This window comes from Harpia harpyja, chromosome 23, assembly GCF_026419915.1.
Source record: "Harpia harpyja isolate bHarHar1 chromosome 23, bHarHar1 primary haplotype, whole genome shotgun sequence".
Classification (NCBI taxonomy): domain Eukaryota; kingdom Metazoa; phylum Chordata; class Aves; order Accipitriformes; family Accipitridae; genus Harpia; species Harpia harpyja.
The window spans coordinates 1664762-1680310 of NC_068962.1; the positions used below are offsets into that span (position 1 = coordinate 1664762).

The 15549-nt window shown below is 55.0% G+C and overlaps 2 protein-coding genes and 2 long non-coding RNA genes across 4 annotated transcripts; 2 read left to right on the forward strand and 2 right to left on the reverse strand.

Moving 5' to 3' along the window:
- Window positions 1-553: 553 nt before the first annotated feature.
- On the reverse strand, window positions 554-1988 carry LOC128135550 (uncharacterized). Its single transcript, XR_008233117.1, has 2 exons — window positions 1809-1988; window positions 554-872 (listed from the first exon to the last, which is right to left on the reverse strand). It is a non-coding gene; the product is annotated as an uncharacterized LOC128135550 (long non-coding RNA).
- A 678-nt stretch (window positions 1989-2666) lies between these two features.
- Window positions 2667-3826, forward strand: LOC128135728 (transmembrane protein 140-like; the record flags this gene model as incomplete). The annotated part of the gene is made up of 1 exon (XM_052774799.1): window positions 2667-3826. A coding segment is annotated over one exon (810 nt), but the record flags the coding sequence as incomplete, so codon positions are not given.
- A 713-nt stretch (window positions 3827-4539) lies between these two features.
- LOC128135683 (cell cycle regulator of non-homologous end joining-like) lies at window positions 4540-6061 on the reverse strand. The gene is made up of 3 exons (XM_052774749.1): window positions 5928-6061; window positions 5789-5852; window positions 4540-5548 (listed from the first exon to the last, which is right to left on the reverse strand). The coding sequence occupies exons 1-3, from the start codon at window positions 6059-6061 to the stop codon at window positions 5321-5323; spliced, it is 426 nt and encodes a 141-aa protein (XP_052630709.1). The 3' UTR covers window positions 4540-5320.
- A 7356-nt stretch (window positions 6062-13417) lies between these two features.
- On the forward strand, window positions 13418-14981 carry LOC128135548 (uncharacterized). Its single transcript, XR_008233114.1, has 3 exons — window positions 13418-13462; window positions 13629-13706; window positions 14394-14981. It is a non-coding gene; the product is annotated as an uncharacterized LOC128135548 (long non-coding RNA).
- The last annotated feature ends 568 nt before the right edge of the window (window positions 14982-15549 follow it).

Consider the following 15549-nt stretch of genomic DNA (forward strand, 5'->3'; position numbering starts at 1 on the left):
CACCATACATCCAAACGCACGCAATTATTTTTGTTCCTGGATGTCTTGCACCGCTTCCCCCCCGTGTGTGGGTGTCAGTGCTGGAAGCACCTGGTGAAAGCCCAAGGGTCTTTTCGCCGTGCAGGAGACTTTCCTAGCACATCCCTGCCCCAGCCACCCTCCCCATGTTTTGCAGCAACAACTGAACAGAGCACAGGAATCAAGTGCAAGGGAGTATTTTCTTTTTATGGGGGAAAAAAACAAACGAACAAACACACACACAAACAAAAAAAATAAAAGCACAACAACAAATGCTATACTGAAAGAATACTCTGCTTTTGCACTGGCCTTTCCAGTTTGAGTCATCTTACCACTGTGCACTGTGCTGCCTCATGCATGCCTCCCCCAACCTCACCTTCTTCTGCAGAACCCCTGACGTGATCCCAGCAGCCTTCTAGCCACATGCTACTCAAGACTCCCTAACAGAGCGGGTCCAGCTGCCACTATGGATCAGTGAAGACTTAGTTTTCAGTGCTGCCACTGATCCGGTCCCATACCAGCATTCTACTGCACAGTGGTTTGGCAAACGTATTTAACTTTTCTCAAGAGGCAAAAGCTACAATGAGAAGAGGGACTGTGGTTTGCCTTCTCTCCCATGCAGTTTGTTCCTGTGGAGTTAACGCTGGTTTTGTCAAGTCTTTTGCTCTTTCCCTTCGGCACCGTCCAGGTTAAGACTTCCGAGCCAGTAAGGTTGTTAATTTAATCTTCCCATCCATAGAGGCGGTGAGGCAGGTCCCGCAGTCCATGGCCGTGCTCCAATCCACTGTGACAACGGGAGCTCTGTGTCCTCCCAGGGAAAGGCAGCTCTCCAGAACCTTTTCCTCACCGTTCAACTGAAAGAAGGAAAGCATAAGGTTTTAAGGAGGCAAGGTTCTGCAGTGGGGGCAGCGCACCCACAGGAGAAGCCAAAGCCTGCTACAGACTCCGTATCCCCATCAGCATACATAATTAAGCGGAAAAATCAGAGACATGTCGAGATGTACGTAGCACGCATGAGGAAGCAAATTTCCAGTCTCACAACAGAAGCACGCAGTCTCAAGCAGCTCAGTGTCTGCTATCAGCTGAGCTGCAGTAATTGAACAGGGCAGGCTAAAAGCACACGCTGATGAAGAGCACGTAAGCCTAACCTATAGCTCATGTTAGTGCGGGTGCTCCGAACGCCCCAGATGCAAAGTAAAAATTCCATCCAATCTGCCTTGCAATGGCTTATACTGATGCGTATTGACTCAAGAGGAGGCAGGCAAGGGGCAAGCGATCAGTAACCGCTTGTTACTGCGGCACAGAAATTGGGGTGCTTGGAACCATTCAGCCTTACCCTTCATTCCATTTCAGTACACAGCAAGAGGAGGGAATCAGGCTGGGACTAACATAGCACGAGCAAGCACACAAGGCAGATTAAAGACGAGCATCAGGCAACAATCGCGCATTTTGCGTTGAACTGGCATGCATCAATATATTAAAAAAGAATAATTTAAAACTTTGTCCTAGGCACTTGGGTACTAAGGAAAACTGCTGCAGCTAAGCTTTAAGAACACGGAGCACACGTACTCTAGCTACATACAGAGAGTCAAACGCTTACAGAGGGTTCAAACACTTGCTAAGCACCACACGCTGCTAAAACGCACGCTGTATGAAACTGAGCAGCAACTTGCACAGAGCACGGATGGGTAGGTGCTGCTCGAGAACTTCAGCAGCTGCTGTTGCAGCCTTGTAACAACAAGAGCTTGTATGGATGTGTAAGAGTACTCCCCGTCACTTCTCAGACTTACCTTAAAAAGGACTCCCCCAGTAGAAGAACACGTCAACATATAGTTGCCCTCAGAGTCAAAAGCAAAAAGCCTCCCTCGTGGGAACTGGACTTGCTTGTAGCCACTGTACCCGGACAGAACAAAAGGACCCGTAGCTTCGCTGGGAAGATCGTACTCAGGCACCTTCAAGCCACTTTTGTGAATATTTGTCGTGGTTTAACCCCAGCCAGCAACTAAACACCACGCAGCCGCTCACTCACTCCCCCCCACCCAGTGGGATGGGGGAGAAAATCGGGAAAAGAAGCAAAACCCGTGGGTTGAGATAAGAACGGTTTAATAGAACAGAAAAGAAGAAACTAATAATGATAACACTCATAAAATGACAACAGCAACAACGAAAGAATTGGAATGTACAAATGATGCGCAGTGCAATTGCTCACCACCCGCCAACCGACACCCAGCTAGTCCCCGAGCGGCAGTTCCCCGCGCCCCCTTCCCAGTTCCTATACTAGATGGGACGTCCCGTGGTACGGAATACACCCTTGGCCAGTTTGGGTCAGCTGCCCTGGCTGTGTCCTGTGCCGACTTCTTGTGCCCCTCCAGCTTTCTCGCTGGCTGGGCAGGAGAAGCTGAAAAATCCTTGACTTTAGACTGAACACTACTGAGCAACAACTGAAAACATCAGTGTTATCAACATTCTTCGCATACTGAACTCAAAACGGAGCACGGAGCACGGTACCAGCTACTAGGAAGACAGTTAACTCTATCCCAGCCGAAACCCGGACAGTCCAACATGAGGCCGTGGTGCAAAGGGCCCGTGTGGGGCTAAGGGAGCCATACTGTCCTCCCAGTGATGGTCCACACACAGGACATCATTAAAGCCACCTTTGCTGTGACCAAAAATGCACACCCCCCCACCCAGTAACACAGGCACAGCACAGTCAGAGACGCTCCTGCTCTACTTGCAAGGGGAGTCCCGAGACCTCAGGGCCACAGGCTCAGAGCACACCTTGGGAAGGGTGCCATGAGACGCAACCACCAGTGGGTTCCCCCCCTTCGTGTTTGGCAGCAGGCGTCCCCACAGCAGGCTGTACCACGGTATCAAGAGAGCACGCAGGCGCCAGGATGGGTCTGCTGCTGCAGCAGCGGTGCACCGGGCACCTGCTGTGTGCACTGACCTTCCTTGAGGCTGCTGGAAACTTGGCCTTGATGCTCTACGCGCTGCTGTGGGAAGCCGGGAACCCGGTCAACCGCCCTGACAAACGCATTGGCTTTTACAACTTCTGCCTGTGGAACGCGACAGCTGGGGAGCTGCAGTGCCTGGAGTACAAGCATCTGCAGGTGATGGGCATCAGCCTACCAGGAATGGTGCTAGCCAGGGTTTGTGTGTACGCCTGCCTGGTCTTCAGCATCTTCTACCCCGTTTTTGTTGCACACGTGCAGTGCAGAGAGGAGAGGGAGGGCTGGAAGGCGATCCTCATCATACTCATCATCAAGATGATAATCCTCTCTGGAGGCCTGGGTACGTTTCTTTTCCAAACCTCGCAGTGGATTCACCTCTCTGATTTCACTGGGGGCTTCCTGGCATTGCTTGGGACTCAGGCTCTGCTACTGCTCCAGATTCTCACTGCCACTATGTACCTCAGCTGGGCCAAGCAACACACACCCGGGTCAAAGCCCTTTTCCTGACGGGGCCCTGCCCGTCGGCATTTGAGGGCGAAGAAGATGCAAGCGCTATTGATAACATGCTTTAAAACAGTAATCCCGCTACAGCTTTAGTCACTGGTAGGAATTTGATCCTTAGTCCAAAGGCCCATCTCCAGCCTCTGGCAAACGGCTGCGTGCAGTGCTCCTGCAGCAAGCAGGCAGCAGACACCAACACCCGCAGCACGGCGTGGAAGCTTTCTGGGAACAGCAGCGTGCAACACGCCCCTCGGCCTGGGGCACAGCATCATAAGCGACAGCATTTCTGGCCCTGACCCAGAGGAGAGCGAAGGGGACGGATCAGAACCAGCACACAGCGGACACAACCCTCTGGCCATATCTAGCCTAAGTATAAGCAGGCAGAGAAGCAAGCAGGCTTCCTTTCTTGGCGTTGCCCAAAGAGACTCTGCTCCTTCTCCACCTCCCGAACTAACCAGGGACGCCTTCGAAGCAACTTGAGGAGCTGTGGCTTCACACTGCCACCACAGCAGTGGCAGCCCCAGAGGGGCACTGGAAATACTCTTCAGCAGGAGCACCTGTACTTCACCTGCTGGAATAACACCTGGAGTGACTCTGCTTTAGTTCATTCGGGTGAAGTGGCCCACATCCAACCCCAAGCAGCAGCAGAGCCCCTGCAGGGGCAGCCCAACAACTTGCTGAGCACTGAACACAGCTCTGAGGAGGAGGAGGGTTTCCACGAGGAAGCAGAGGATTTTGGTGCAGAGCCCCAGGTTTGTCCCCACTGACATTACGGGGCTGAGCCCAGCAGTCCAGCAGCCTTTGAGACTCCAGGAGAACGGGTTCTGCGCGAGGGCAGGTCACCGCAAAGCTAGCCCACACCAACGCACGCCCCGTGCAAGCGTGTGCTCGGGGAGCAGCGCAAGGGCTGCCGAAGGCTGGGGTGCAGTGCCCCAGCTGGGCCATCGCAGCCAGCGCACTGGATGGGGTCTCTCCGCCTTAGCGGCGGTGCACAGCACCGCTCCGTGCCACGTCTGTAACCTCGCACAAAGCAGCGCCTGCTTCCCCCCCCCATCCCCTTAACCTCGCACAAAGCAGCGCCTGCTTTCCCCCCATCCCCTTCGGGACACCAGGGGCCGTTTTCTCCCCTGCTGCCCTCGTGGTGGGGGTGTGGCTGGTGACGCTGCTGTGACTGATTCTGCGTTTCATGAAAGGCTCTCGCACCTGCCCTGGCTTCGTGTGGTTTGTTCATCCCCGCTTCAGACTGGCTCTTGCCACTGAGCCATCCTTATCCCTCCCTAGACCCCCGCGCACCCTGCCATGGGGTCAGCCCCCTCAGAACGGTCCCTGCCCCTGCCAGTCTGCTCCCACCCGTGTCCTCCCCAGCTACGGGAGGCCTGCCCGAGCCTGCGGGCAAATCCAGCGTCAGGCCCAACGGGGACAGCCTGCCAGGCCCCACGGCAGCTGTCACGGAGGGACCGCAAGGACAAGGGAGCCCCAAGGCTGGACCGCGACTATTCGGCTCCGCAGAGCCAGCAAAAGCCTGCCAGGGCCAGCAACTCCCTGCTCCCCTCGAGCCCCGACACCGACCCACCAAAGGGACGCTCACGGGAACCCACACCTCCTCTTTCATCTCTCCGTGCTCCGAGATGCCGAGCAAAACTGAACACAACCTAACCCGGAGCCAAAGCCCGCTGAAGCCAGCACACACCGGGAGAAGCCAGTGCCCCCTTCCTCTCCCCCATGGCTTTCGCGGGCCTCCTACCAGCTCCGCAGGCTACCAACACAGCAGCTCCACAGCCCGCTCCAGGTCCTCCTCCCACCGTCCTGGGTGTCCCCTTGGCTCCTGGGCAGCGGCGGAGCAGGCAACGTCAGCTGAAAAAGATCTCCCTGACGTATTTCAGAGCATCGTCCTCAGAGTCCTCCCAGCCTGGCCTCCCCGCGGCGCCACCGGCAGGGGACGGGAGAGCCGGGCTGCGGCCGCTGCCTCCCCCGCTGCTGGCCGTGCTTCCCGGAGCCTCCTTTGGCGTCGGCTGGAGCTCCTGCTCCTCCCGGCTCCCGGACCGGGCCTTCTCCTCACCTTCCTCGCGCTGCAGGTTCTAGCCAAAGGGAAAAACAACCAGAGCCGGCTGGGCGCGAATTGCACCCCGAGGGGCAGAAGGAGCAGCCCGCCCGCCCCCCCCACCGCGGGACACCCCCGGCCAGGCCCCAGGGAGCCGCCGCCGCCGCCGGCAGCGCTCCCTGCCCGCTCCCCCGAGCCCTCCCCGCTGCCAGGACCGTGTGCGTGTGTGTGTCCCCCGCCCCCGCCCCCGCCCCCGCCCCGGGGGGTCCGCGCTCACCTCCGCCAGGACCGCCAGGGCCACATCCACCAGCTCCGCCTCGGTCATGCAGTACACCGCCGCCCTGCCAACCGCACGGGGAAGACGCTCAGGGCGAACCGGGCCCGGCCTCGCCCGCCCCAGCGGCGCTACCTGGGACCCGCCGCCTGCCGCCGCCTGCCGCCGCCGCCGCTGCCCGCCCTTGGCGGGGGGGGTCCCCGCCGCGACCACCCGCTCGTCCCCCGCCGCCTCCAGCCAGGCCGGCAGCACCCGCCGCCTGCCGCCCGCCGCCATTGCCCGCGCCGGGCGGGGCGGGGCGGGGCGGGGCGGGGCCGCCCCGGGAGCCGCCCCCCTTGGGCCCGCCCCCCGTGGAATCCCCCCTTGGAACCGCCCCCTCCTCCCCGGCCGCCGCGCCCCCTGTGTGACGCCCCGTTGCTAGGCTGCCCCCTGCCGGCGCAGACGGCGTCCTGTGCGGAGCGGGAGCGACCGGAGCTGCCGAGCGGCGGCCGGCGCTCGGGGCTCGGCTCTTCTCGCCCCTGCTTCGCTCGGTTGGGCCTCGGGGAGACCGCCCGGGGCTCGGCAGAGCCCGCCGGGCGCCATCCCCGCGGCGGCATGCAGCGGCTCTTCTCGTGCTGCCTGGGGAGGGTGCGGCGGCCGCCGCCCTCCGACGGCGATGCCGGACCCTGCGCCGCCGAGCCCTCCGAGGTCCGGGAGAAGCCCCGGGGCGGGCTGCACGGCGCGGCCGCCGGAGGTGACCTGGCGCGGCTGCAGCGGCACTGGTGGAGGAAGAGATTCCGCATCAACAGGCGGGACGCGGAGAAGCAGTAAGGGGCGGGCGGCGCCCGGAGCAAAAGCCTCCGGCCGGCCACCCCGGCGGAGCCCAGCCCGGTGGCAAGCGCCCTTGTATCGATGGGAAGCAGGAGAGAAGGGTGCCTGGGTAAACTGTGGAGTAAAAACCCCTTTAGGAGTAAAGCACGTCTGAGGATTGCTCTAGCAAAACAAGATGCTCGTTCCTTCCCTCCCGGCTTCTGGCACAGCATCCCTGTTGTGCTAATGCACCACTTTGCATAGCAGCCTTGGTCTGGAGCACGTTTCTAGTATTTTCTTTTCTTGTTTGGGGGGTTTTTTTTGGTTTTAGTTCTGCTTATGCAGCAAACCTGAAAGTGGTCTCTCTCCAGAGCCCCACCTGACCCTCAGCCAAGGTTGTTAGAAGATAACACCTCTACAATGTATTAGCGCCTGCAGTGCTTGCCATGCAACCACAATCTTTGTTGGCCTCTTGATATCCCAACTAGGAGCTCTCTAAACTCTCCGGTCCTCTGGCTGACCATGGGAATTTCTTAAGCCCTTCAAAGTCAGGACTGGGTTTGAGGAGACGTTACCCCAGCTTCACGGGAAGAGTAGCTGCAGCATTAGTGTAGCATCCCACTGAGGTAGAAGCCTTGTAGTGAGATGTCAGTCTGCCAAGGGTTGTCTTAATCTCAATGGCCCTCAAAATGGAGAGGGGGTTTGTCGGATGAGACTGTAACCAGTGGGGCTGAGATACTCCATAGACAAGAATAAGCACCTGCAGCACGAACATGCCTGTAGTGAGTATTTCAGCCTCCAGTAGTCGTGCAGCAAGGTGTCGCTGGGTGTGGGTGTTACCCTTTACCAGCTGGCTATGAATATGGCTCGGATGGCTCATGAATGGCTGTTGCTCTTCCAGTAGAGAGTGTATGCAAGCGGGGGGGTATTTTTAACAAATGCATTTCCTTCCTTTCTGTATATAGTATTCAGAAGCAACTGGAGCAAAACACCGGCTGTGAAATGAGGGGAGAATGTTCTGCAGGAGGCACAGAAGGCCCAGCAGTGCTTGACAGCTCTTGCTCTGGGAAGACTGCTGACTCTCCCTTGGGCACCCCTACACTGACCGGAGCAGGTAGGATCCTTCACCGTGGAGGAGGTGATGAAGACAAATCACTGGCCTGTAGAAGAATGATAACCTCTTGATTGGATGCAGGGCTTGAGGGATGGGGAAAGGCAGAGTGAAATAAGCACTCACAGCAGAGTCTCACATCTTACCTCCTTTGTAGGTGTCTTGCCAGCAGCAGGAGGACAAGAAGAGGAAGATTACGACTCCTCTTTTGATTCTGAGGTACATTCATAGAATCATAGAGTCAGTGTCAAATGGTTGCCCCTAGGGCCTACACTCTAGGCGCTTAGCTGCTTCTGCCTAGGTCCTCTCTGCCTTGGGCAGGTGTACGTCGGCCCCTTTGAAATCCGTGCTCAACAGAGATGCCTAACACGCCGGTGGTGTTTGCCCTTTCCGTTCTTTCCATCATCTGATACCACGTTACGGGTGTTGGCTGAAGCGGGAGCTTTGTGCGTGGAAACGGGTTGAGAAGGAGTCTGTGCCAGTTCTCACGCACGTCTTTTCAATTACGCAGTCGGATTGTGAAGCTCCAACTAAAGCGTCGGCCGACGAGCTGCCTCCTGCTGCAGATGGAAAGGGAGCGTGCGCGCAGCCCGTTGCAGAGGAGAGCGGCAACGGTAATTTCCAGACGCACTAAATGGTTACCTTTGTAAGCTTCTCTGCGGTGAAGCACATGGGGAAAAGCAGAGTGAAATAAGCACTCACAGCAGCGTCTCGCTTCTTGCCTCCTTTGTAGGTGTCTTCCCAGCAGCAGGAGCACAGCAGCAAGATGATGACTCCCCTTTTGATTCTGAGGTAGATTCATAGATTCGTTTAGGTGGGAAAAGACCCTTAAAAGTCCAACCGTAAACCCAACACTGCCAAGCCCACCCCTAAACCGTGTACCCCAGCGCCACATCTACACCTCTGCTAAATACCCCCAGGGATGGTGACAGGTAGATTCACAGAATCATAGAGTCAGTGTCAAATGGTTGCCCATAGGGCCTACACTCTAGACGCTTAGCTGCTTCTGCCTAGGTCCTCTCTGCCTTGGGCAGGTGTACATCGGCCCCTTTTGAAAGCCCTGCTCAACAGAGATGCCTAACACGCCGGTGGTGTTTGCCCTTTCCGTTCTTTCCATCATCTGATACCACGTTACGCGTGTTGCCTGAAGCGGGAGCTTTGTGCGTGGAAACGGGTTGAGGAGGAGTCTGTGCCAGTTCTCACACATGTCTTTTCAATTACACAGTCGGATTGTGAAGCTCCAATGAATGTGACGGCCGGCGTGTGGATTCCACCTGCACACAAACTTGGAGCATGGGCGCAGCCCGTTGCAGAGGAGAGCGGCAACGGTAATTTCCTGACGCACTAAATGGTTACCTTTGTAAGCTTCTCTGCAGTGAAGCACATGGGGAAAAGCAGAGTGAAATAAGCACTCACAGCAGCATCTCGCTTCTTGCCTCCTTTGTAGGTGTCTTCCCAGCAGCAGGAGCACAGCAGCAAGATGATGACTCCCCTTTTGATTCTGAGGTAGATTCATAGAGTCGTTTAGGTTGGAAAAGACCCTTAAAAGTCCAACCGTAAACCCAACACTGCCAAGCCCACCCCTAAACCGTGTACCCCAGCGCCACATCTACACCTCTGCTAAATACCCCCAGGGTTGGTGACAGGTAGATTCATAGAATCATAGAGTCAGTGTCAAATGGTTGCCCATAGGGCCTACACTCTAGACGCTTAGCTGCTTCTGCCTAGGTCCTCTCTGCCTTGGGCAGGTGTACATCGGCCCCTTTGAAAGCCCTGCTCAACAGAGATGCCTAACACGCCGGTGGTGTTTGCCCTTTCCGTTCTTTCCATCATCTGATGCCACGTTACGGGTGTTGGCTGAAGCGGGAGCTTTGTGCGTGGAAACAAGTTGAGAAGGAGTCTGTGCCAGTTCTCACGCACGTCTTTTCAATTACGCAGTCGGATTGTGAAGCTCCAACTAAAGCGTCGGCCGACGAGCTGCCTCCTGCTGCAGATGGAAAGGGAGCGTGCGCGCAGCCCGTTGCAGAGGAGAGTGGCAACGGTAATTTCCTGACGCACTAAATGGTTACCTTTGTAAGCTTCTCTGCAGTGAAGCACGTGGGGAAAAGCAGAGTGAAATAAGCACTCACAGCAGCGTCTCGCTTCTTGCCTCCTTTGTAGGTGTCTTCCCAGCAGCAGGAGCACACGAGCAAGATGATGACTCCCCTTTTGATTCTGAGGTAGATTCATAGAGTCGTTTAGGTTGGAAAAGACCCTTAGGATCATCGAGTCCAACCGTAAACCCAACACTGCCAAACCCACCCCTAAACCGTGTCCCTGAACGCCACATCTACACCTCTGCTAAATACCCCCAGGGATGGTGACAGGTAGATTCATAGAATCATAGAGTCAATGTCAAATGGTTGCCCATAGGGCCTACACTCTAGGCGCTTAGCTGCTTCTGCCTAGGTCCTCTCTGCCTTGGGCAGGTGTACATCGGCCCCTTTTGAAATCCGTGCTCAACAGAGATGCCTAACACGCCGGTGGTGTTTGCCCTTTCCGTTCTTTCCATCATCTGATACCACGTTACGCGTGTTGCCTGAAGCGGGAGCTTTGTGCGTGGAAACGGGTTGAGGAGGAGTCTGTGCCAGTTCTCACGCATGTCTTTTCAATTACACAGTCGGATTGTGAAGCTCCAATGAATGTGACGGCCGGCGTGTGGATTCCACCTGCACACAAACTTGGAGCATGGGCGCAGCCCGTTGCAGAGGAGAGCGGCAACGGTAATTTGCTGACGCACTAAATGGTTACCTTTGTAAGCTTCTCTGCAGTGAAGCACATGGGGAAAAGCAGAGTGAAATAAGCACTCACAGCAGCGTCTCGCTTCTTGCCTCCTTTGTAGGTGTCTTCCCAGCAGCAGGAGCACAGCAGCAAGATGATGACTCCCCTTTTGATTCTGAGGTAGATTCATAGAGTCGTTTAGGTTGGAAAAGACCCTTAAAAGTCCAACCGTAAACCCAACACTGCCAAGCCCACCCCTAAACCGTGTCCCCGAACGCCACATCTACACCTCTTCTAAATACCCCCAGGGATGGTGACAGGTAGATTCATAGAATCATAGAGTCAGTGTCAAATGGTTGCCCATAGGGCCTACACTCTAGATGCTTAGCTGCTTCTGCCTAGGACCTCTCTGCCTTGGGCAGGGGTACGTCAGCCCCTTTTGAAAGCCCTGCTCAACAGAGATGCCTAACACGCCGGTGGTGTTTGCCCTTTCCGTTCTTTCCATCATCTGATACCACGTTACGCGTGTTGCCTGAAGCGGGAGCTTTGTGCGTGGAAACGGGTTGAGGAGGAGTCTGTGCCAGTTCTCACGCACGTCTTTTCAATTACGCAGTCGGATTGTGAAGCTCCAACTAAAGCGTCGGCCGACGAGCTGCCTCCTGCTGCAGATGGAAAGGGAGCGTGCGCGCAGCCCGTTGCAGAGGAGAGCGGCAACGGTAATTTCCTGACGCACTAAATGGTTACCTTTGTAAGCTTCTCTGCAGTGAAGCAGATGGGGAAAAGCAGAGTGAAATAAGCACTCACAGCAGCGTCTCGCTTCTTGCCTCCTTTGTAGGTGTCTTCCCAGCAGCAGGAGCACAGGAGCAAGATGATGACTCCCCTTTTGATTCTGAGGTAGATTCATAGAGTCGTTTAGGTTGGAAAAGACTCTTAGGATAATCGAGTCCAACCGTAAACCCAACACTGCCAAGCCCACCCCTAAACCGTGTCCCCAAACGCCACATCTACACCTCTTCTGAATACCCCCAGGGTTGGTGACAGGTACATTCATAGAATCATAGAGTCAATGTCAAATGGTTGCCCATAGGGCCTACACTCTAGACGCTTAGCTGCTTCTGCCTAGGTCCTCTCTGCCTTGGGCAGGTGTACATCGGCCCCTTTTGAAAGCCCTGCTCAACAGAGATGCCTAACACGCCGGTGGTGTTTGCCCTTTCCGTTCTTTCCATCATCTGATACCACGTTATGCGTGTTGCCTGAAGCAGGAGCTTTGTGCGTGGAAACGGGTTGAGGAGGAGTCTGTGCCAGTTCTCACGCACGTCTTTTCAATTACGCAGTCGGATTGTGAAGCTCCAATGAATGTGACGGCCGGCGTGTGGATTCCACCTGCACACAAACTTGGAGCATGGGCGCAGCCCGTTGCAGAGGAGAGCGGCAACGGTAATTTCCTGACGCACTAAATGGTTACCTTTGTAAGCTTCTCTGCAGTGAAGCAGATGGGGAAAAGCAGAGTGAAATAAGCACTCACAGCAGCGTCTCGCTTCTTGCCTCCTTTGTAGGTGTCTTCCCAGCAGCAGGAGCACAGCAGCTAGATGATGACTCCCCTTTTGATTCTGAGGTAGATTCATAGAGTCGTTTAGGTTGGAAAAGACCCTTAAAAGTCCAACCGTAAACCCAACACTGCCAAGCCCACCCCTAAACCGTGTCCCCGAACGCCACATCTACACCTCTGCTAAATACCCCCAGGGATGGTGACAGGTAGATTCACAGAATCATAGAGTCAGTGTCAAATGGTTGCCCCTAGGGCCTACACTCTAGGCGCTTAGCTGCTTCTGCTAGGTCCTCTCTGCCTTGGGCATGGGTACATCGGCCCCTTTTGAAAGCCCTGCTCAACAGAGATGCCTAACACGCCGGTGGTGTTTGCCCTTTCCGTTCTTTCCATCATCTGATACCACGTTACGGGTGTTGGCTGAAGCGGGAGCTTTGTGCGTGGAAACGGGTTGAGGAGGAGTCTGTGCCAGTTCTCACGCACGTCTTTTCAATTACGCAGTCGGATTGTGAAGCTCCAACTAAAGCGTCGGCCGACGAGCTGCCTCCTGCTGCAGATGGAAAGGGAGCGTGCGCGCAGCCCGTTGCAGAGGAGAGCGGCAACGGTAATTTCCTGACGCACTAAATGGTTACCTTTGTAAGCTTCTCTGCAGTGAAGCAGATGGGGAAAAGCAGAGTGAAATAAGCACTCACAGCAGCGTCTCGCTTCTTGCCTCCTTTGTAGGTGTCTTCCCAGCAGCAGGAGCACAGCAGCAAGATGATGACTCCCCTTTTGATTCTGAGGTAGATTCATAGAATCATAGAGTCGTTTAGGTTGGAAAAGACCCTTAAAAGTCCAACCGTAAACCCAACACTGCCAAGCCCACCCCTAAACCGTGTCCCCGAATGCCACATCTACACCTCTGCTAAATACCCCCAGGGTTGGTGACAGGTAGATTCACAGAACCATAGAGTCAGTGTCAAATGGTTGCCCATAGGGCCTACACTCTAGACGCTTAGCTGCTTCTGCCTAGGTCCTCTCTGCCTTGGGCAGGGGTACGTCGGCCCCTTTTGAAAGCCCTGCTCAACAGAGATGCCTAACACGCCGGTGGTGTTTGCCCTTTCCGTTCTTTCCATCATCTGATACCACGTTATGCGTGTTGCCTGAAGCTGGAGCTTTGTGCGTGGAAACGGGTTGAGGAGGAGTCTGTGCCAGTTCTCACGCATGTCTTTTCAATTACGCAGTCGGATTGCGAAGCTCCAGCGAAAGCGTCGGCCGTCGTGCGGCTTCCACCTGTATGCAGACGTGAAGCATGGGTGCAGCCCGTTGCAGAGGAGAGCGGCAACGGTAATTTCCTGACGCACTAAATGGTTACCTTTGTAAGCTTTTCTGCGGTGAAGCAGATGGGGAGAAGCAGAGTGAAATAAGCACTCACAGCAGCGTCTCGCTTCTTGCCTCCTTTGTAGGTGTCTTCCCAGCAGCAGGAGCACAGGTAAGAGGGAGGTTTTGACTCTTCTGAGAGCAAGTTACTTTGTTTTCCAGAGGTAATGCCGAAGTCACGCTCCCGTATCCCCGGTGCTGCAATGCAGTGCGATGCTGCAGTCTTGCTGGGGATTCCTTTCCCCACGGTCTGTCTGTCTGTGTTCTCACTTGCTCAGGTTTCTGCACCGGAGAGAGAAGAGCTTCAGCTAAAGAAGGATGCTTCATGTCAAACCGACCTTCAAGGCGACAGACAGGTGACTCTAGTAGAGGCTGATGCAGATATCCATAAATAGAACCAGTCAGTGTACAGAGATCTGTTCTTGCTACTGTGTTCATTTTGGAACGCTGCTGAGAGGAGGTGACTGAATCCGGACCTGAGGTGTATTTCGCACCTCATTTTGTTCCCTTTGTGAAGCCGAAGGGCTGCATAAAGAGGGAAAACAGTGGGTTGGACGAAAGCACGTGCGCAGACTCTCATCCTCTATTCCAAGGAGAAGAATATTTAGCCTTTTCTGTGTATTAGGAAAGAGAAAGCCTCACGAAGAGCTGGCGATCCTGTAGATATGCTCAGCTGAGACAGTTGCCTGCTGGTGGCGGCCAAAATCTCTTATGTTTGAATTCACTGAGTCACAGAAGCATAGAATGGTTTGAGTTGGAAGAGTCCTTTAAAGATCATCTAGTGCAACCCCCCCTGCCATGGGCAGGGACACCTTCCACTAGATCAGCTTGCTCAAAGCCCCATCCAGCCTGAACACTTCCAGAGATGGGGCAGCCACAATTTCTCTGGGCAACCTGGTCCAGTGTCCCACCACCCTCATTGCAAAAAATGTCTTCCTTATGCCCACTCTAAATCTACCCTCTTTCAGTTTAAAACAGTTGCCCCTTGTCCTGTCACTTCAGGCCTTAGTAAAAAGTCTCTCTCTCTCTTTCTATTTTGAAAGGCCGCAGTAAGGTCTCCCCAGAGCTCGCTTTTCCCCAGGCTGAACAACCCCAACTCTCTCAGCCTTTCTTCACGGGAGAGGTGTTCCAGCCCTCTGATCATTGTTGTGGCCCTCCTCTGGACCTGCTTGAGCAGGTCCATGTCCTCCTTGTGCTGGGGACCCCAGAGCTGGATGCATTACTCCAGGTGGGGTCTCATGAGAGCAGAGTAGACGGGCAGAATCACCTCCCTCGACCTGCTGGCCACCCTGAAGGCCGAGCTAATGATATCATCCCATGAGTAAAAGCATCTCTCGTGTTGTCATCTTCTCACTGATTTCTCCATGCTCATGGAACACCATTTCTTTAGACATGGGTCAAGCAGCCGTGGCAGGAGCTCGCCAACCCTCTCAAAAGGAGCTCCCTCACAGAAGCTTCACCTGAAGCTGTGAAGTGCTACAGCGTGTACCTGCAGGAACAGAAACTGCAGTTGCAGAAGAAACTGTACCGTTCCAAAGCTAAGGTATGGAGAAAGCCTGTCTCTTGTCTCTTGGCAGGGGCCCAGGCCTTTTTTGTAGCAAACCAGAGCGGGGACCTGATCCTTTCTTGGGGGTTTTGTGTAACCCAGGGTGGTTCAGTGTGCGGTTCGCTGTGATGAGCGGGATGGGAGGGAACAGCACTGCTGCCTTGGGTGCCTGCCTGTTTGCACCACTTGAAGTAAGAGCGGAGGGCTGCACTGAGGTGGTCTTAGTACGCTAGACACCTTTGCAACAGGAGCAGACCGAGTGACATGTAATTGACTCGCCTTGTTTTATAAGCCTGGCGCCTACAATTAGTAAGGCCACTAACCGTGAAGTCACTTTGTCCTTGATTGGAGAAGGGGGGGGGTATTCCTTTCAAACAGCTGCTTCTCAAGGTTCACGGATCACGTGTATTTGCTGCTTCTCTTTGGCTCGGCAAAGCGGAGTGTGTGCTGACAGAGAAAGAGTAGGCATGCTGGAGTGTTGTGCTCACGCTTTTTTGCAGTTCCTCATCACGTCATCATTGTTATGGAGCTGCAAAGTCACTTTAGGAGCAGGAGGAGCTGCTAACCGTGTTGGAGTAGCCAACAAGCGGCTACAAAGAGTGTTTGGAGTCCTTGAGAGAGGAGGAGGAGCGTTGTGGCAGCGTTTAGGAAAC

Coding starts and splice junctions, on each gene's coding strand:
- LOC128135683 (XM_052774749.1), bottom strand. CDS start 6,061: ATGGCGGCGGGCGGCAGGCGGCGGGTGCTGCCGGCCTGGCTGGAGGCG. Junction 5,853..5,927: donor CAGGCGGCGGCAGGCGGCGG/GTCCCAGGTAGC, acceptor TGCGGTTGGCAG/GGCGGCGGTGTACTGCATGA. Junction 5,549..5,788: donor CCCTGGCGGTCCTGGCGGAG/GTGAGCGCGGAC, acceptor CCCTTTGGCTAG/AACCTGCAGCGCGAGGAAGG.